The sequence below is a fragment of the Poecile atricapillus genome, chromosome 2 (genome assembly GCF_030490865.1).
Source record: "Poecile atricapillus isolate bPoeAtr1 chromosome 2, bPoeAtr1.hap1, whole genome shotgun sequence".
Lineage (NCBI taxonomy): Eukaryota > Metazoa > Chordata > Aves > Passeriformes > Paridae > Poecile > Poecile atricapillus.
In genome coordinates this window covers 48011848-48032341 of record NC_081250.1, presented here as the reverse complement: position 1 = coordinate 48032341, position 20494 = coordinate 48011848, and the positions used below count along the sequence as shown (strand labels likewise).

The following is a 20494-nucleotide window of genomic DNA, read 5'->3' as shown; positions in this document are numbered from 1 at the left end:
CACCAGCAGCATAAATTTTTCCTTATCCCAGATTCTTTCCTTTCTGCTTGGCCATGGTACTACTCAGTGCTCTTTTCAAACTTCCTATTGTTTTGCTTTTTTCAGATGTCTGTGTTTCAAAGAATAGCCCCACATAATGCTACCATACCTGGTTTCTCAGGTTCTACTTGATAAATAAGATCACAGCCACAGCATCTGAATTCTTTCCTGATACTTATACACAGAATCAGCAAGCCTCTTCGTGGATCTTTAGATCCCTGAAACTAATTTTTGCTTGACACAGAGCTTGGTAAATCTTTAATAAACTAAAAAGCAATTAGAAAGGAAGCACATAAACCAATTAACTCATGCAGGAAAGCAAGATAGCAGTTTTCAGCGAGTTACAGGAAGCATGGAGGGTGCCCAAAACACAAAGGTGGTGCTTTCAAGGTGGGGTGAAGAGGTTGGTCTGGTGAGAACCCACCTGGAATACTGCATCCACATTCTGGGGCCCCAAAATACGAAGGATATGAAGATGATTGAGCAGGTCCAGGGGAGGCCAAAAAATGATCAGAGGGATGGAACACCTCTCCTATGAAAGCAGACTGAGAGAGTTTGGGCTGTTCATCCCAGAGAAGAGAATTCTCAGGGAACACCTTAGAACACTTTCCAGTACATAAAGGGGATGTACAGGAAAGATGGAGAGGGACTTTTCACAAGGGCAGGTAGGGGTAGGATAAGGATAATGGTAATGGCTTTGAGGTGAAAGAGGAGAGATTTAGATTAGATAGGAGGAGCAAGACCCTTTTCTGTGGTGGTGGTGAGGCACTGGACAGGTAACACAGAGAAGCTGTGGATGCCCCATCCCTGGAAGTATTCAAGACTTGGATGGAGGAGCCTTTAAGTGATGTAGTCTGGTTGAAGGTGTTCCTGCTCATGGCAGGGGTGTTGGAACTTGGTGATATTTGAGGTCCCTTCCACACCAAGGCATTCTATGATTTTATGGTTTGGTTTTGAATTTAGGTTGTTTTCACAAATTCTCATTGATCTTAAACTCTCCAAGATCTTACAACTGTGCGTTTGTGACCACATTTCACAAAAAGGAGCCCTATCTTTACTGAGGAAAGTTTCTCATTTTTCTGAAAGAAAAGCAAGTGCTTATGTTCTGAGTGAAGTTGCAGAGAGAGCACTAGAAGACAAGGATGAGGACCCTAAATACTAAAAATGCTTTCATTCATCAGTAAATTAGTTTATACTTTAGATGAGTCTGGTATCTAGAAGGCCATCATCCCAATTTCATCAAAATACACATCCATAAAATCAGTTATTCAAAAATAAGAAAATAAGAGGATTTTGAACTATTGAGAATTTGAAGTATCTGATATCAGCTCCATAGGAATGAAACCTGTGAGCAAAATGGAAAAAAAAGAATTAGCATTTATCCTTGTGAGTGTTGGGCGGGAGTGGGAATGAATATCAATAGTGTGTGTTCTAAGATACAAAGGGAATTAAATATATTAAATATGAGTACAAAACAGAACAGCTAGAGCACCTCCAAAAGATAGTGATAATGTTTTCATTCTGTTCTCAGTGGTATAAAATGGACTGGTTGTGAAAAGAGAAGGTTTTTTAGTTCCTATCTCTAAAAAGAGAACTGAATGCAAAAACCACACTGCAAGTTATCAGACTTTTCTAATTTAATTTCCTGTGAGATATTTCAAGATGCCTAAAGAAGCAAGAGTGAATCTGAAATTTAGAGACCTTGGCTGGTGGATGCCACCACAGAAATTGCTTCCTTTAAGCCTATGGAAGACAAGGCAGGGTTAGTCACACAAACAGAGGAAATGCCAAAGCTGAGGCCATTAGGCACTGGACAGAGCCCTGTATTTACAAAAACTGATGCTCTCACCTGCAGAGAGCCTTGTCCATAGGATGACTGCCATTTGCAGAAGAAAATACAGTAGAGAAAAAAGCAGGTCTGCAGCACTCAGCGACAGAAGTGGCTTAAAGCATTGTGCAGACAGGAATAATTTTAAGGGATTTAAAAAGAGATGCTCACTGTATATTTAAAGTGTATTTCCTCCCAGCCCCTGCCTTGGAAATGTTTCTGTTGGCTCCTTCAATTACACCAGTAGCTGCCAGGAATGAACCTCTGTGCTGGCAAGTCCATCATCCATGGTTCCAGGAGAACAGTGTAATTTCTGCTGCCTTTTTTGCTAGTTGGGAAATCTCTATGCTTCCATTATGCACACTGTTTACAGGAATGAAATGCAATGAATGCCACATGTATGTCTGTTTATAGCCCATACTTTCAGCACATGGCAAAGAGAATACATGCAACCAACAAAAATGCTCTCATGATAAAATGATCATGATCCTAAGTGCCATCAAACTGTCTACATAGATTCATTCAATAGCTTTCACTGTTTCTTTGTTTCCTCAGTTCAAGGATTTGAGCAATTACTGTAATTGTAAGAATATTTCTGCTCTAGAGCATGGATGGGCCATGTAGATAATTAACATGTTTTAACCTAACTCTGTGAAAATGGAATATGTGGTAGGTTCCAACTGAACTGTTTATCAGAGTCCTGTTAAATTTATCTTTCCATTATGACAAAAATAGGTTGTAGAACAAAAGAACAGGATGGAGAGGAATGTTTAAAATGGAGTGAATAACTTAATTGCTTTTTATTCAACCACCAGTAGCTCCTAGAAATGAAAGATGTGAGAAGCCATTTATTTATTTATTTATTTGTTTATTTATTTATTTATTTATTTATCTCAAGACTGAGAGAGAAAAGTTTGCCTTAAGTATAATTAATAATAATTTGATCTAAAGTGTAGATGAAAATGAGGGAGGAAGTTTACCTACACATTTCAAATCTCATAGACTTATGTGCTTCAATTGTACATTCTCAATGTACAAAATAGCAGAAATAATTGTAGTAGAAATAAGCATTTTTAAACACATTATATTTAGCTATAAACTTAAAGGCCTAATTAATCCAAAATTTCAAAATTTGGTTCCTTTGCCTGAGAAGATGTAAATTCTCAAAAATAAATCCAGGGACTATGTTCTCAGTTCAAAGGAGGACACTGAAAGGGCCAATTCATTTTCTTCTTACTTTTTTTCTTTTCATTAAGTATGCTTTTAGGGAAGACTGTCAAAACATTGTTAGCCAGCATAAACCAGTTGCTACCCATGAGAGGATAAAGATTAGTTAATTCAAAAGCTGTTTTTTAGATCCTCCTGATATTTCAAAATCCTCCTGATTAAAAAATGAATAAATAACAGGTTTTTCCTATTTGAGTATTAGGAATTTTTTTGCTTTACATGTTCAAATTTAACAATTTGAATAAAAATGAGATTGTATTAAAATCCAATTTTATTTTCAAAACTAAAGGTCTTTGGTACAACTCAAACCACAAGTTTAAGGAATTTTATAGTCTTTTAACTCCTTCCTTAAAAGTGTGGTTTAAATTCTGGCTGGTAGCTAAGCTCAGCCCTCACTCATTTCCCCAGAGGGATGGGGATGAGAACTGGAAGGGCAAAAGAGAGAGGAAAACTTTTGGGTCAAGATAAAGGCAGTTTAATAAGTGGAGAGGGATAAAGAGAAACATTAATTAAGCAATGCAAAAGCAGTCATTACTAACCACCAGAAAATGATGCCCGATCTGTCTCTGAGCAACAGCGACTTTGGCAAAGCTGCCCCTTTCCAGTTTTGCTGCTGAGTGTGTTGTTCTGTGGTGTGGAAGATTCTTTTGGAGAGTTCAGGTTAGCTGTCCCAGCTGCGTCCCCTCCCTGCCTCCTGCCCACCCTCAGCCCATGGGCTAGAGGAGCAGACTCAGAAAAGAAAGAAAGTGTTGGTGTCATGAAGTCCTGGCTCATCAAGGGCTACACCATTGGTCTGTTATCAACACTATTTTGCCACTAATTGAAAACACAGCACCATATGGGCAGCTATGGAGAAAAATTGCTCCATCCCAGACAGAGTCAGCACAGGAAAAGAAAAATGCAGTTGTGAAGAAAACTGTTTAAATATTCTGGATATGTAGCAATATATAAATAATTTCAAAATGAAAGTTTTTGTTTGGAAAAAAAAATTAAAAGTAAGTTACAAAGCTTGTCTGGAATATGGATTAATCCAGGAAAAAAAAAATCTTTCTAGGTTAAACCTTCCTCTGAATGAAGCAGTAATAAGGACAATTCTTAATATTTTCCTAAAAGCATCCATCTCTGGTAGCAAAACTCTCACTTGGCAGAAGAAGAAGACAGGGACAGAGTGGGGTATGTTAAAAGGAATTTGATCACTGGAAGATGGGGCAAGGGTGTGAGGGTCAAACATGGCACTGAAACACTTCCAAAGAAGGGCTGCCAGGAGTAGCTGGCAGTCAGAGAGCAAAGCTCCCCAGTGCTGGGTCTGGCATCCTGCAGCATCCTCACCATGAGCTGTGTAACAGGACAGAGCTTTGTGGGTAACATTGAATGGGAAGAAGCAGTAATGTCCTGGAAGCTGGGGCTGCTGTTCAGAGGGACCTCAGCAGGTCCCTCTTGGGGGAATGGTGGTCAGTCTCCCCCCTGCTGTAATTTAGCCTCTAATTAATTGTGCCCTGGGGCAGCAAGCTGTGTGGTAGTTGGTAAGTTATGCTTTGTAAATAAGAAAAAAGATAAGATTATGGAACCCCTCTTGTGTTGTTTGTCAGATCACTTTATTCTTCTTAATAGGGCTTTGGGTACAACAAGTGAAGTTTGGATTATGAGCACCTAGGGGAAGCAGGAGGGCAGCACCAGTCTCTTCTCTCTGGTGCCCAGCTATAGGGCCAAAAGGAATGGCTTTAAGCTGTCAGAAGTTCAATCTGGATATTAGGAAAAGGTCCTTTGCCCACAGAGTGGTTGAGCACTAGAACAGACTTTCCAGGAAATGGTCATTCCTGAGCTTGCCAGAGCTCAGGAAACATTTGGACAATGCTCTCAGGCACACGGTGTGATCCTTGGGGTTGCCCTGTGCAGGACCAGGAGCTGGACTTTGTACCCTGTGAGTCCTTTCCGGTTCAGGGTATTCTGTGGTTTGTCCTGGAGCTGTGGTAGAGGAGGTTTAAGCTGCATGTTAGAAAAGGCTCTTCATCCAGAGGGTGGTGGTTGGGCGCTGGAACATGATCCCCACAGAAGTGGTCAGAGCCCCAGGCCTGACAGAGTTTAAGAAGCATTTGTACAACACTCTCAGGTACATGGTGCAATTCTTTGGGTGTCCAGTGTAGGGGCAGGAGTTGGACTTGATAATCCTTGAGGGACTCTTCCAACTCAGTGTATTCTATTGAATCTGTAATTCTGTGGTATTCATAACAATTTGAGAGTAGTGTAGTTGTGCGCCAGGAAGCCCAGAGAAGGTGTTTGGATTCTCCATCCTTAAAGATTTTTGAAACACAACCAGACTCAGTCCTGGGCAAGCTCATCTAACTTTGAGTTTAGCTGTGCTTTGAGCAGAGGATAGGGCTTGATGATCTCGAGAGATCTCTTAGTATCCATTTCTGGCTGTGATTTAAACTCATCTCAACAATACAGAGGTGAATCTTACTTCCACATCTTTACTTTTTGTTCCCAAGTTTGTGAAGGTTCAAGTTACTAAATTTGGTTACTAAATGTAGTTACTAACTGGCAGCAATTACTAATGAGGAACATTTTGTAACACAAATTTAAGTTATCATTTGCTCCTACACATGTCCTGACCTCCAGAACAAGATTTTGTCCTTGCTATTATTTTATCATCTCAAGATTTTACTGTTCTAGCAAAAATACCCCTTGACATTAAACTACATGAAACCACCTTGGTCCAAGATAATTATTACTTCTGTCATTTTTACTTCACAAGTACTGCAGTGGTTTCATACTCCTACACGTTTTTGTAAAAGGTGTTGTTATGGTGATACATTTCACATGCTGTATTTCTTTGTGTGTCTCTGCTACCACTCTTTTGTGTTCCCTGTGTACTTAAATATGCTCAGGAGTGACCAGTTTGGGGTATTTAATCAAGAAACAGAGACAATATTTTTGGCAGATTCTATTTTGTCACAGCTTGGCTTTTTTGATTTCTCTGTGAATTAACTGCCTTGTCATGTGTTTTATTTTCTTCTAATTTTGCAGCTTCCTGTACTTCACATTCATTGGGGTGTTAAGTTTGGCAGTGGTGTTTGCCATCCTTGTTTACTGTCCACATCCCACTGCTGCATTACAAAGAGCTCTAACTCTTCAAAAGAATGAGAGAAGGCTCAGCCTTTCAAACTGCTTAGTCGGCTGAACATTAATACTGCTCAGTGAAACAGGTATGAGATCAGATTTACAGTCTCCTGTCAGTGGCAGACAGAATGAGAACTCCATTTTCAAATGTGGTTATTTTTCATTTTGTTATTTGTGACTGAGTTTTCAGGCTGATTATTGTTAGGACAAAGTAAAGTGCACAAAAGTGTTCAACTTCCATTCAGCAGCCCTGAAAGGAGCATATTCTTGAATATCAGAGCAGTACCACAGTAAATTGCCTCTTTATTTATATAACAGAGCATACAGAGGAGATAACGGCAGAGTTAATGAGACTCTGCATATATATGGGTTACATTAGTAATGAGAAACAGCTCCACTAATTAACTCTGCTCCCTAATGAAATTAGATTCACGCTGTAAAAGACTTTTACAATAAAGTCAACACAAACCTGAAGTATATCAGTTTCTAACTCCTTCATTACGGTAGGTTGACATAAACAATATCATGATTTTATATTGGCATGGGACAGTAAGCATTTTTGGTAGGCTGAGGTTGTTCCACTTCCCACAAAAAACGCCAATATCTTCCTTTCCTCATCCCTTCCTTTCCTGCACACATGCAGACTGGTAAATCAGTGAACTATTGTTTCTATTTTTAAGTTAATTTTGAAAAAAACTTGATATATAAGTTTGCCCATGTAAATCCATTAAAAGCAATAGAAGCTGAAATTGTAAGTCTGAATTTTCTTCCCAAGTGGTGAACTGAGTTCTTAGAAAACTGCAGAAAGCATATTCCCACTGACTGGTTATACAAATTATCATCTGCCTGACACTGGTTGAGCATCCCCTTAATATGCTGTTTGGATGCTCTGCTAGTTCTTTCCTTCTACAGTGTCCTGGTTTTCAGTGCTCAAAGCTGAGCAGAGACCACAAATACTTTCGTTCTTGCATTACCTGAGTAATGAATTAAGTTCTATCATGATTCTGCAACATAAAAGGGTCTTCAAAAGCAAGAGAGATGTCTAGAAGCTGTCAAACCACCTCAGCTACTTTTTTTTTGTCATAAGCAGATGGAAAACACAAAATTTGGTGATGCATTCCTCATGCATCATTATTCACTTCAAGCTGCCCAGACACATGGGCTGCATATTGACAGTCAATTTATTCCATGCTAAGTTCTCCTTGTTCAGAACAGACCAGTCAGGAAGCCATTCCAAGTAGTGCCTTCTCTCCTTTTGGCACACTACACAGAAGGATTTGAAGTGCTCACCAGTATCTTTGGTGATGTTTGCATACTTAGACAATAAGTGTTTCGTGGCACAGATTATATCATATATATCCTCGATGCTCACGTAAAGGAGACTCCTCTTCTGTTTGCCTGCTCTCAATCAACTTCTCAGTGTGTCCACATGTAGAATTTCATATGTGAAATGATGCAAATAGTAAGCAGTTTATTAGAAATAATCCTGTGTATGTAAATGGGGAAAGCACTGATATATACATTGAGACTTTAAAAACCAGAGAGAGTATGTTCTCCATACTTACTTTCTAAGCAGAGTATTCATGGCTCAACTTTGACTTGGGATTCTTGTCTTCATTCCAGCAACAGTTGCACAATGCTCTCTATTTGGGATCATGTACATGGAGAATTTCTTATTCATTTTGTACAGTGGTTCTCCAAATTTAAGTTGAAAGTCCTGGGGCAACTTCAGAAATGATTACTCAGCAATTAGAGAGAAATCTGATTCAACTCCTTCTGTTTATGTACAGCTGCTCTTGCACCAGTTTCTGACATACGTTACAGACATATTGTGAAACCACACATTTGGCAAACTGAATAAATTTTCAATCATTCCTCAGAATGACTTCCAGTAATTTTGCAAAATGACAGAAAATAGTAGGCATTTATTATGCAAAATATACAACCTCTAGCTTTTTGAACTTGTTGGTTTAAACAATAACAAGAAGTCTTTTCATTTTACTTCCCAGACTGTTTAATACCCCTCAGTATATTACAGAGCACACTATATATTAGATTTTCTAAAATAAAGACTCTTCTGAGGGCAACTTTGTAAAATGTACAGATGTTTTTAATTTTTTATTCTGTTGGATTGATATTTGACCTGACCTTCCCTACTAGAACAGCAGTGATAAAAGGTGACATTTTGTGAAATGCTGGAAACCGTTAGGTATTCCAGGTGATGACCAAACAAAGAATGTGGTCCAGGGGTCTAATAAAATGACCATTATTTTCTGAAAGAACAGAAAATGACCAATTTTTTATTTTTTTAACAGCCCTTTTACAGGTTCATTATATTATATACAGATTGTCTGCTGTTCAGGTTTAAACTTCTGAAGGCCAGTTCACTGTAAAGAGAGTTTAATTCTTGTAAGCTGAATTGAACTTATATACTGCTTTTGCCTATGTGAAACTGTGATGTTGTTTCTAGTGTACAGACACATTTCATGTCTTGAGAGGATTCTCATTCAGCTGCTCCTTCTGTAGCAGAGGACAGGGACTGTGCTCTGTCTCCATGTATGCGGAACTTACATCCATTTGTGTTTCTCTCCATGCAGCCTCCAGAAAGGTGAGACTTTCCAAGGATATGATTGAAGGCTGTCCATCACATTTTCCCATTAATGCAGAGGTCTGTGAGGTCTTGCTCCACTGAAGAAAAGTACTGGGAAGACAAAGCCCTACTTGCAATTCTTACATGTTGTTGTTAGAGATCATGGTGCCGTCACTCCATGTGCCTCCCCACCTCAACCAGTGGCTGGTTGCTGTGTTTCTCCATGCTGTAGAACTCTGAAGCAGATCAGGGGCTATGAGCTCTTTTCCATGAGTCCTTCTCTCAGTGTGTGTTCCCCGTGGAGCACAAGTCAGGGTCTTCCTTCCTGCAGGTTCAGTGAAATCTTTGAGGATGCTATCAAATTTATCTGCCAACATCTCTCTTGCCTCTATTGCTGGCACTGGGCATGTGTCCCTTCCTGACTATGACCCTGCTATGGGTGGGGATGCCTCTGGAGCTGGTAACTGAGCCCCAGATGGCTGTGCATTACCCTTCCCAGCTGTGGGACTGGCATAATTTCCAGTAGAAAGACCTGAGTTTTGTGAGCCTACTCATCCAAAATTCAACAAAGGCAAACGCAGGGTCCTGCACCTGGGGAAAAATAACCCCCTGCACTAGCACAGGCTGGGGGTCAACCTGATGGAAAGCAGCTCTGCAGACAAGGACCTGGAGGTCCTGGGTGTCCATGAGGCTACAGTGCCCTTGTGGCCAAGATGGACAGTGATACCCTGGGGTTCATTAGGAAGAGCTTTTCCAGCAGGTCAAGGGAGGTGATCCTGCTCCTCTACTCAGCTCTGGTTAGGCCACATCTGGAGTGCTGTGTTCAGTTCTGGGCTTCTGGGTACAAGGGAGACATGGAGATGTCGTTCTAATTGGGAACGGCGGAAAGAACGACACGGACTCTCAGGGGAGTCAGAACAGGAGAGAATCTCTAGTTTATTGTTACAGTCATGTTATATAGACTAGTTTGTGAAGAGTACCGAAAGGAAACTCTTATTGGTTAGTAAAATACTACATTACCATCATTGGTCAGTGGGGTTTACCACCCCCTGACCTTCTCCTGTAAGGAAAACACAGGAATCAGAAAAACAGCACCTGCAGGCTGTTTTGTGTCTTTGAGGATTGTTTTGAATCCTCCCATGAATTTCCCAGGCTAGCTTCTCAGGCAGGCCTGTCAGGCCATGGGCCTACAGCCTGCTTCAAAGCTAGCATCCACATGGAGCTCCTGGAACAGGTCCGGTGAAGGACTACAAAGATGAACACCTCTACAGTTCTGCTAGAGCCTCTCCCTTAGCAGGCCAGGCTGAGAGATCTGGGCCTGTTCAGCCCAAGAAATGATGTCTTAAAGGGGCCCTCATCAATGTCTATCAGTGTCTGAAGGGAAGGTGCCAACAGGATGGAGCCAGGCTCTTCTCAGTGGTGCCAAGCACAAGGACATGGGGCAATGGGCAGAAACAGGTGCACAGGAAATTCCATCTGAATATGAAGAGGAACTTTTTTACTAGACTGTGACCATGCACTGGAACATGTTACCCAGAGAGGCTGTGGAGTCTGTCTTACTGGAGATATCAAGAACCATCTAGATGCAATCCTGTGTTATGTCCTCTAGGGTGCTTGAGCAGGGAGGCTGGAAGTGATGACCCACTGTGGGCCTTTCCTACCTTACCCAGTCTTTGGTTTTGTGATTCTGAGCCCCAGTCACATGTGACTGACACACAATTCCCTGAGGGTACTGCTGTCAGAGCTGATGAGCAAAACCAGCCTGGCATTCACAAACTGGAGGTATTACTGGGAATGAGGGAAGTTACTGGTCGAGGGTGAAAGCAGCCAGCTGGCATGCCTGCTGCCTCACCAGAGCAAAGATATTACTAATATTATTACTTATTATTATTACTATATAAAAAATATTACTAATAGTCAGACTCCAGGGAATGGACACTCTATATTATCTTTACTGGTTTTTCTCTGTTCAGCAAGACATTTGGTTTATTAAGCAGCTATTTGCAAGTGAGGAAAATTACATCACTGAGTGTCAGAAAGTTTAGTTTGATTTTCTGAAATTTTTGTCTGGGAAGTCAAGCTGCTGTTTTATTAATGACTCCTTGACTTTTGAAACCAACCCTTGCTTCCAATCAAGTCTTAGCCATAGGGTTTACTTACAGGGAAAATGCATGCCAAGTCCTATTTCTCTAAAAACAGCAGAAATGAGTGACTTTGTGGATCAGAAATGTCCAATTCTGCAGTCCTGTTGAGGCTTTTGTTCAGGACCTGCTGCCTCTGCTGCCTTCAGGGTTTTTCATGCCCATCTCTGTCTATCCCTGGAGAAAGCATCAAGTGCCTGAAAGCCCCAAAACCCCTTTCTTGACCTGCAGCTGTGGAAGTTCCTCAACCAATACTTTTAGTCTAAGGCACCCTGGTTATTTGGAATACATGGAAATGGAAATGGAAATGTCAAGTGACACAGACTGTGGAAAACTGCCTGGAAAGAAAAGATCTGTGTCCTAAGGGGAATTAGACAAGTAAAATTCCAGTCTGATAAAAGCCTCAGATCAGGATTGCTGCAAAATGCAGTCTTGCTGTATTTGTCCTTGCCTTGACTTTATTTTCCATGATTCCCTGGTGAGCTAGAGAGGGAACTGATGCAGCTGAGAGACATTCAGCAGGCAAATTCCAGCCATATGGAAAGAGTGATGCAGGAGAGGGAACAAAGAGTGTCTGAGGGTAAGTTTGATCCCATCAGTGAGAAAACCACTTTTTAGCAACTTTAAGGATTAAATAAATAACCTGAGATGAAGGCCAGAGACACAGTCACCTTACCTTGTTGCTCTGTGGCTGAAGAATGCTGGTATTCTCCTCTCCTCATTCCCAGTCCTATTCTTCAGATTCTATCCCCATTATGTCCTTCTGTAATAGTGTGTTTGTGTTCATGATTGTTTCCTAGTCTAGTACTATCCTCTGTCATCCAGTCAGCAAAAAAGAGTCTCCTTCAGGCTTGTGGTGCCTCTGACCAAGCAGATGATTGTAGCTGGAAATTCCCCTTCCTCTGTTGTGGCCAATTCCTGGCAGAGTTAAGAGAGTTCATTCTCTCAGGGCAGGAGAAGGCTTTCTCTGCCAGACACTGACTCTCACAAAGCAAGACAAGTGGTAGACATAAAGTTTGCATAGACAGTCCCATAAAAATCATGACTTGTAGCTGGATAACATCACCAACTTAAATCATGGAATTATTGGACCCCCTAATTTACTCATTATCACACTGAGTTAGTATTAACATTGTGGTGTGGTATTTTTACAAGAATTAAATTACTTGTGATTTTAGCACATGGATGAACAAGATTAGTTGGGCTGTATAGACAGGAAGTACTGTTTGTAAAATCATGGTTTATGTTTAATTTTAAATTCACATATAAAGTAATTTTAATTTATGTGCATTTTTTTGTAGGGGGGACTTTACGTTCTCAGCACATAGTCATTTTGTTTGTTAATAACTTTATTATAGTAGAAGGGTTATAATATAATGTTACAAAGCTACGCAGTGCCTACGGAATGCATGCAAGGCATTTTCTTAAACCCACCACGTTGCTATGGGAGGAAACAAAAATGTTATGCCAATTTCCATCCTCTCCAACCACAAGGAGAATATGATTTGTTTGTGTGGCTTTAAAACAAATGTGGATCATAGCAGTTTATTGCTTTCTTAATGACACACAGCTAGCTAGCAGTGAACTACACATTCAAGTTGACTCCTTCCATGTTTTGAAAGTCTCTGTAGCAGTTGTCACCCTTTTTACTGTGATCTTTTAGGAACAAATGCCTTCTTGGACAGATTTTTCTCAGATACACACACACACTGCAAACTCTCACATTTCTTTCTTAACAGATGTGGTCCAGGCTGTTTGCCAAGGGTGAGCCATGAGAGCTGCCCAACACCTCACCTATGTTATGAATTTCAGTGATTTCCACCTTTTGATGTTGTGTAGCATGACTCATACTCTGACCTGAAAATACCTTCTTATGATCAAACATCCTGATAAACATCCTGATAGACCTTGAAGCAAGAAGGAAGAAAGATAAGGTAGAAAGACTGTTGAAGAGATGAGATCCCATAAAGTGACCATCTTGGTGGGACCAAAAACAATGAGCATAGCAATGAGATTGCACAGGTACAACAAGATCAACCAATAGTTATTGTTGCTGTCTGATGCGCAAGATATGTTGAAGGTGAAGCAGAAAGGAATGGAAAGGTTCACAAGGGTGAAAAGTGGATTTCAACAGCATTGTGAGGAGACACTCATGGAAATTGATCAGCTGATAACCTCTAATTAGTTAAATGATTAAATTATTATCCCACTAACTCTAGATGAAAAAATGTGGCCTTATGCAGATGGCAAAAGAAAGATACATTAGCCATTGATGTCTTGGATTAGAGGAGTTGGAGATTTATATTATTTTTTGGGGATAGATGTAAAGCAGCTGAGCTATGAAAGCCTCAATATCTTTCAAAGAAATATTTTACCAAATTTTGCATCTTTTTTAGTGGAATTTATTTCTGTCTTCAGAGACAGCAACTGACCATGTCTCATTGAGATATAATACACTTTTAAGCTACACTAGGTCTATTAGCTTTTTCCATCCCTCCATTCCAAGCAGTAACATTTTCATTCCTTCTACCAGTACAGGGTATAAAATTTATAGAATTACTTTTTAGCTAAAGATACTGTGATTAACTGCTTATAAACTTCATAAATGCACAAAATCAACATAGGATTTTTTTTAAAAAAACATTGCTACCTTGGGTACCTAAAATATTTATCTTTTGAAGAGAAGACAAATGCTGTCTGAATGATCCAAGAAAAAATTGTCCTGACTATAAAATATTTTTAATTGAACAATTTTGTGAATAATAATACAAAATTTAACAATTTTGTGAATAAATTGAATTTGCAATGTCCATTTCAGTAACAGTGTATAATTTCTTTTAGATATATTTTCGTAATGTGGAAAAGAAAAAAAATCTGCTGCAGTGACACTATCTCAAAAGTGATTTTGAGAAAATATTTTAAGAAATAACTATCACTGGTTTAGTTTTAGATAGCTGGTTTAATTGTTCAATTCACTTAGAAAGTTATGCTTCTCTTAACAGTAAAGAAACAGACCTACTCAGGAAGAACAATATCTTCCCCGATATTTTATGAAAGCTTGTGGGAAATAAATAAGAAATGTATGGGAAAATGATATAGACCTTTAAGTTTCAAAAATCTGTGCCTTAGTCCATAAAAACCAGCTTCTTTATTTGTGTTTCTACACTGCAATTCTCAAGTCTCCTCCTAGTGCCTTTAACTTCACAAATCTTGATGTAAAAACAGTAAGACAGAAGAGCCCATGACCTCTCTTCCCTCTTATCCAGGTCCATCCACAGCTCACTGGATAGCACCATGAAGAAATTGCTGAGGTCACCTTCCTGTTTACCAGCTGAGAGCCTGGAGGCAGTTTGTTCCATTACTTCAGGAAGTTGATGTGCAAAGCCCTGTGCGAGTGTGTTGTGCCATTTCCAGAGCACACCCACACTTGCTGGGGAGTTTGCCATGCCTGTCCATCACTGTCCTATCCCAGGTCTTGCACATGCTGCAGGAGGCTGATGCTAGCAGCAAGGCAGCCTCCTGTGGAGCATCCCCACATTTTGCTTGAAGAAACGGCTTCCGCTCAGCATGAATGACAGCAGGTCCAGACAGCTCAGGGCAGTCAGGCTCAAAAAAACCTCATTGTAGCTTTCTAACTGGTCAAAATCACTCACATGCTGTATGTAGTAGGCCCTGAACAGGTGATAAGGAAGGAACAAAATTATGATGACCCAGATGAAAATCAAGTTTTTCACCTGGGCCCAGAATTCTTGATGTGAACAGAGGGAGGTGGAAAATTTTCTCGCCACTTTTACCAGGATTAAAATCTGCAAGCCCAAGAGGACACAAGAAATGAGGGCAACAGCTACAATTATGGTGTAGTTCAGGGCTTTCACACTCTGGTGCTGTAGTTCTTTGTGGAACTTGAAGCACGTTGTACTATTGTATAAGCCTGAGCGTCCATACTCAAAGTAGAAGAGCGGCACCCCAAAGACCATGACGAAGACCCACACGGCAGCGCTTGCCGCAATGGCATGCAGCTTCCTGTAAAACTCCACCTTGTCCTTCCACTGGAAGAAGATGAGCCACCGGATCACCAGCGTGATGACATAAAACACGAAGGTCAGGTACATGTGGATGTGCACCATGGCACTCACCATTTTGCAAAATGGCATATCAAATACCCACTTCTTTTTGACGTAGTAGTGGAGGCGGAAGGGCACCGTGAGGAGGAGGAGGCTGTGCACAACGACCAGGTTAATGAAGGCAGTGGTGGTCACAGACAGAGTGTTCATCTTGAGCAGCACGAAGGACATTGTGATGGACCCAATTCCACCTCCAGCTAAGGCAACTGAGTAGACAGTGACCAGTATGGCACTCATGGTGCTGCTGTGAACGAAGGCAGAAGAGGAGTCACTGCTGTTCCTGATCCCTTCAGTCATGTTCCTGAAATCCTCCTGGTACATATTCTGGAAATGAAAGAATACAGAAAGACTAAGATAAGGTAGGAATGAGATGTCTACCTAAAAAGCCAGAATGGCTTCCCACCTGGCTCTTGCTCAAGGAATAATCCTGAAATCTCACAGATGGCATCAGTAGCTGTAACCTGCACTTTTATCCAAACATCCTCCAGCCTAGGGGGAAATGCATGAGAAGGTTGAGCAAACAACCGCTCTAGTCTTTAAGACATTTCCAGCCATACTCCTAAAAACAAGCATGAATCCATAATATATGGGGAGAAATGATCCTTAGAGAAATTACATCATTGTGGTGGTTTTGTGCTGTGTTATTTTTTCTCCTCTCTTCTGAGCATCTGCATGCTTTTACAGTAAATATCAGAGATACTGTTTTCATTCTGCTACTCATTCATCAATTTGTTTATTTGCAACACAAATCTGTCCTTCTTAGGGCCAGACAACAACCATATGTTGTTCTATCTAAGATACAAATTCTGTTTGCTACTCTGAGAGCTGAGTTTTGAACACATTACAATCAACTTCTTCTCCATGGACAGTTTCTCTGAACAAGGGATTAAACACCATGTAAACCCAGACTCCATGGAAATCCTGCTTAGATCCTGCCAGGCCAAGAAGCGTGGGCAGTACTGTCCTGGTTCTCAGGGCCATTTCATATCTTACATGTAGTAACTGAGTGTTATGAAATGGGCTTCTAGAAAACATTAGGAAAGGACATCCTGGGTGAGTGTAAATCATCCTGTCTGACCCAAGCAGAAGCTAGATGCAAGTCAATAGCAAGCATAAAAAGTATGCTATACATTTTTAATATATTACTCTCTAAAAGAGAGATTAAAAATAATTCTTATAAATCTAAATGCAGCTCCTGTTAGTATTTTAAGTACTACAAGATCATATAGGAGGGGGAAGAGTTCAGGTAGGGTGCTATCCTGAAGCATATTTGCATCTGTAAAAATGTCCAGGGAATGCTCACATTTCAGTTACAGAAAAGAACTAGGGAAAACTGAACAGTGTTGGGCTCTGCACTGTCAGAGTTAAACTGCTACTGCTACCTGAAATGTAATTTAAAACTGACTCTAGTAAGAGTCCATTCTACCAGTGAATCCCACAACACAAGAAGGAGTTTTCTCCCAAGTTTTTATGATTTTTCATTTAATACTCAAACGCTTTTCACTTCAGGAAGTAGTTCCTCAATTTCTTTGTATGAATGGTGTTTCAACTTTATTTTAATTTTTTTAGGTAACACAAACTGCCAAGAGTTGGAAGGGGGAAAACTTTTTTAGCAGTCCACTCATTTTATAGAAAAGAGAAAATGCTGCAAACAGAAAATGCTTATATACTGGTTTTGCTCATAGTGGGGAATGAATATCTGTTATTCACCTCAGGTGTTTTGTGCTGTTTCTTAGAAATATTTCTAAACACTTACCCTCACAGTAATCAAGGTCTCTTCATACATTGAAAAGTTATTCTCTAGCTATTCCAATGCATCTGAGATGCCAGATATCTTATTATAATCAGCATAAATATAAGTTCCATATCTCAAACTGATGTGTTGGTTGCTGGCATTACTGACCTTTTGTATTTGATCTTGCATTTCAGAGTTATGTGGACAACTGATTCCAGTACATTAAGAGAATTACAATGGGTTGCAGTGAAGGAGCTTTTTATCAAAGACACTGAAGATTGGCACACTGCAGCTCTTGCATCAGAAATGGTGCAAGTTCCTTCCAGTTCTGTTTTTGTTTCTGAGACAATTTCATCCTTACAACCATGCAGGTCAGAAGGGATTAGCAAGGGCTCTTCATTAGTTTTTCCAAGTTGTTTAAGAACTTAAGTTTGAAAAGATGTCTCTAAAAACAGGCATTACCACACTATTTTGATTTAAAAAGCATATTTAAAGTTTAAAACTTTTAAAAGTGTCACAGGGGGGGAAAGGCAACACTCTGGAAATGTGGGTTGGTGTGAGCAGACCCAGCAGCAAGGCTGCACTTGGGATCTCCTCTTGATGTCGCCCTTCGGAGGCCAGAGAAACTTGAACTGAAGGCAGTAAGAACAGATAGGCAGAAGTCAGATAACCAATATTTTCCTCAGACACTCCAGTGAAGGAGGCATCAAGAGACTTATTTCTGTCTGCAAATAGGTGACTGAGTCACTGAAATGTCGATTTCTGCAGAATTCTCCAGTCATCATTAAATCCCTGCATAGTAAGATTCTGCAGGATATGTAATTTTCATTAATCTTCAAAAAAAAACTGACAAGCAGCTGTGATAGCAGATTATCAGCTCCCCAGCAGTACAGGCACCCCACTGGAATATCATTGTGTGATGAATACAGAGTGTAACATAACACAGAGCATGTTTCACAGAGGAAATGTTGCTTTCTGGTGAAATGAGGTTTCCTATTGTACTGACATTAACCATGCTATAACCTACTGATCTGAAATGCTACCTACAACTCCTTTTGCCAGAATTTAGCAGGCGACACGTGGAAAAAGAATTAATATGGACCTTACAAGACACAGCTGTTCTCGTTTCTGTGCCTTCCCACCCCCTCTAACAACTACCAGTCCAGTGATACTGCTCAAGTCTTGGAGCCAGGTTTGGTCTTCCTCTGTGTTAAGCCTCTCATGACTTGGCTGAACTTCTGCCGGACATGAGCCTGGAGCAGCCACAAGGCACAAGTGGGCACTGCTTCATTTGGATGCCACAGCAGCTGCTGGTGGCAAGGGCTGGGGGACAATTGCAAAAATAGCTGTTTCAGTCTGACAAAGGAGGTAGGTTGCCAACAGGCCAGAGGCTAGTTTCTTTCAGAAATGTGATCAGCAAAAAGATTCTTGTGCATTCAAGATTTGTCAGTTGTCAGTGTGGATAATGCCATCACACTCATTTCATGTGGCTGTCTGTGCAGCACCGTCTGTGGGACTTCCCTGGACTGCTCTTTTCAGGACAGAAAAAGTCACAATGCTCAGTCCCTGTCTGTGTTCAAGGTCAGGCTGGATGGGGATTTGAGCAACCTGGTCTAGTGGAATGTATCCCTTCCCATGGTATGGCTGTTGGAACTAGATGATCTTGAAGGCCTCTTTCATCCCAAATCATTGCGTGATTCTATGATTTATGAAAACAGTTTATCTCTGTCAAAATTTTCCAGGTAAGAAATATTAATTCCAACATTCAGGAACTTGTTTTTCTTTTGTCTTATTGCTATTTATCTTATTATTTAAAAAAAAAAAAAAGTAAGGAAAAAAAAAGATTAACCATCCTTCTGGACAGAATCTGTACAACCTCAGCTTCCAGGCATTTGATGTGCTTCTGCCTCTGTCTTCAGATTTGAAAACCTTCTGCTAAATTTAGACTTCCCCCATAGATACCATATGAGACAGAAGATTCCAGCCATACCTGTGTCTCCTCAGTGAACTGCCATTACACTTGTACTTGGTTCTTAGATGAAGAACTTTGCATTTGGCAGGGGTAAAATGCTTCTTCTACTTCGTGCCTGATTTAGCAATCCAGATCAGCCTGTCACTGGCTTGTTCCCTTCATTGCATGCTATTTTCCATGAGTCACCATTATGTTACATCAACATTATATCAACTTATTAAAAAAAACCACCTCATTTGTCAGGAATTATGACACTCTTACAATCTCTGTCAAACAGTGAGCTCTACTCTGTATAACAAGCATTTGCAAAATTTATCCCCCCATACATGTCTGCTGAGAGACTGGCAGGCTTCACACAGATTTTCATGTGTTCTGACAGTTGGGTTCTGCAGAAGAAGCATTTGCTGTCTGCATGCACCCAACTGAGAAGTTTCATTTGAATTTGGAGGAGAAAAAAGTTCAACTCAAATGAAAGATTTCTATTTTCGACAGGCTTAATAAATTGAAAAATGAGTGTTCGACAGAACTGACATTCCTGCACTGAACTAGACTAGGTTGGAGGAAGTGCAAGATACAAATAATTTTTAACAAAATTGTGTTTAAAATCTGCATCTGTTTCACAGAATCCTCATTTAGTCGCAAAGATGTTTTCTGTTGAGGGCATTGTAATTGCATTTAATTTTGTTCTAATTCCATGCTGTGTTATGGTAATGCAGGCTATACCACTAGAATAATTGCAGAACTTCTTTAATTTCAAAATAAATACACACTGCTGAAGTCTGATGTATAAAAATCTGCTTAATGGAAAACACTAAAAATAAAATAAGGTTAAATATCAAGCACATTTTTACATTTAGACATTGACTTTTTCGAAACAAGTTTTCATGATTCCTCTAATTCATTCGGTAGCTTAACAGCTCATGTCTTGCAGGCTGTGTCAACATTATACTGATATTTTGTGGTTTCAATTCAGTCCATTGAAGAACAAATGGGACAGAAAAGCATGTTGTGTTAGTCCCTCTTTCATTTGAGATTGTCACTATTTTTACACAAAAAATTGGAAACCATGAAGTGTTGCTAAAAAGGATTATTTACCTCCTTAGCTGTATCTTAACAGACAGAACAAACCCTTCTTGTCCTTATAGAGACTGGGTGATATCAAACACACACAAAAAGATAGATGAAAACAAAAAGCACTGCCTCCCAGTTCTAGAAGAGAGTGTAAAACTACAGGATAGCAATATAGAAAAGAATGAAACAATGCTCTCCCTTACTAGGAAATTACCAAACACCATGAGAAAACATTTGTGCAGAAAATGGGTTCAAAATAAAACAAATTGACGACTGAATGCTTTCCTCCCTGCCCTAAACTTTCAAACATTCTTTTAAAAACTTTGCAAACCAAGGCTTTTTTTTTTTAATCTGTGTATACTTACAGATTAGCGATTATCTCCACTCTTCAAGTGTTGCTTACTTGGTTCTTCATTCTATGTAAGCTCTAAGAATAAAAAGCAAAAGACCTGATACTTTAAAGAGTCATTGCCTTACTTCCTTCTTTGAGCTTATTTCAAAACAATAACCCTGTGCTGTGTGAGGGTAGGGCTGCCCATGGGCACACAACCTTGGAAAGATTTTTAGTTGCATCACAGCATCCCTTACCTTGCAGCTGCTTCTTAGCCATCAGAGGTCTTCTAAGCCTCCCATTTCTGAACAGTGCT

General features: G+C 40.1%; 1 protein-coding gene across 1 annotated transcript; it reads right to left on the bottom strand.

The window, feature by feature from the left end:
- Positions 1 to 13596: 13596 nt before the first annotated feature.
- On the bottom strand, positions 13597 to 20275 carry LOC131576078 (probable G-protein coupled receptor 141). The gene is made up of 2 exons (XM_058832398.1): positions 20213 to 20275; positions 13597 to 15393 (listed from the first exon to the last, which is right to left on the bottom strand). The coding sequence occupies exon 2, from the start codon at positions 15388 to 15390 to the stop codon at positions 14446 to 14448; it is 945 nt and encodes a 314-aa protein (XP_058688381.1). The 5' UTR covers positions 15391 to 15393; positions 20213 to 20275; the 3' UTR covers positions 13597 to 14445.
- Between the last annotated feature and the right edge of the window lie 219 nt (positions 20276 to 20494).

Bases quoted from the DNA above. Each gene is read 5' to 3' on its own strand.
- LOC131576078 (XM_058832398.1), bottom strand. From the start codon at position 15,390: ATGTACCAGGAGGATTTCAGGAACATGACTGAAGGGATCAGGAACAGC.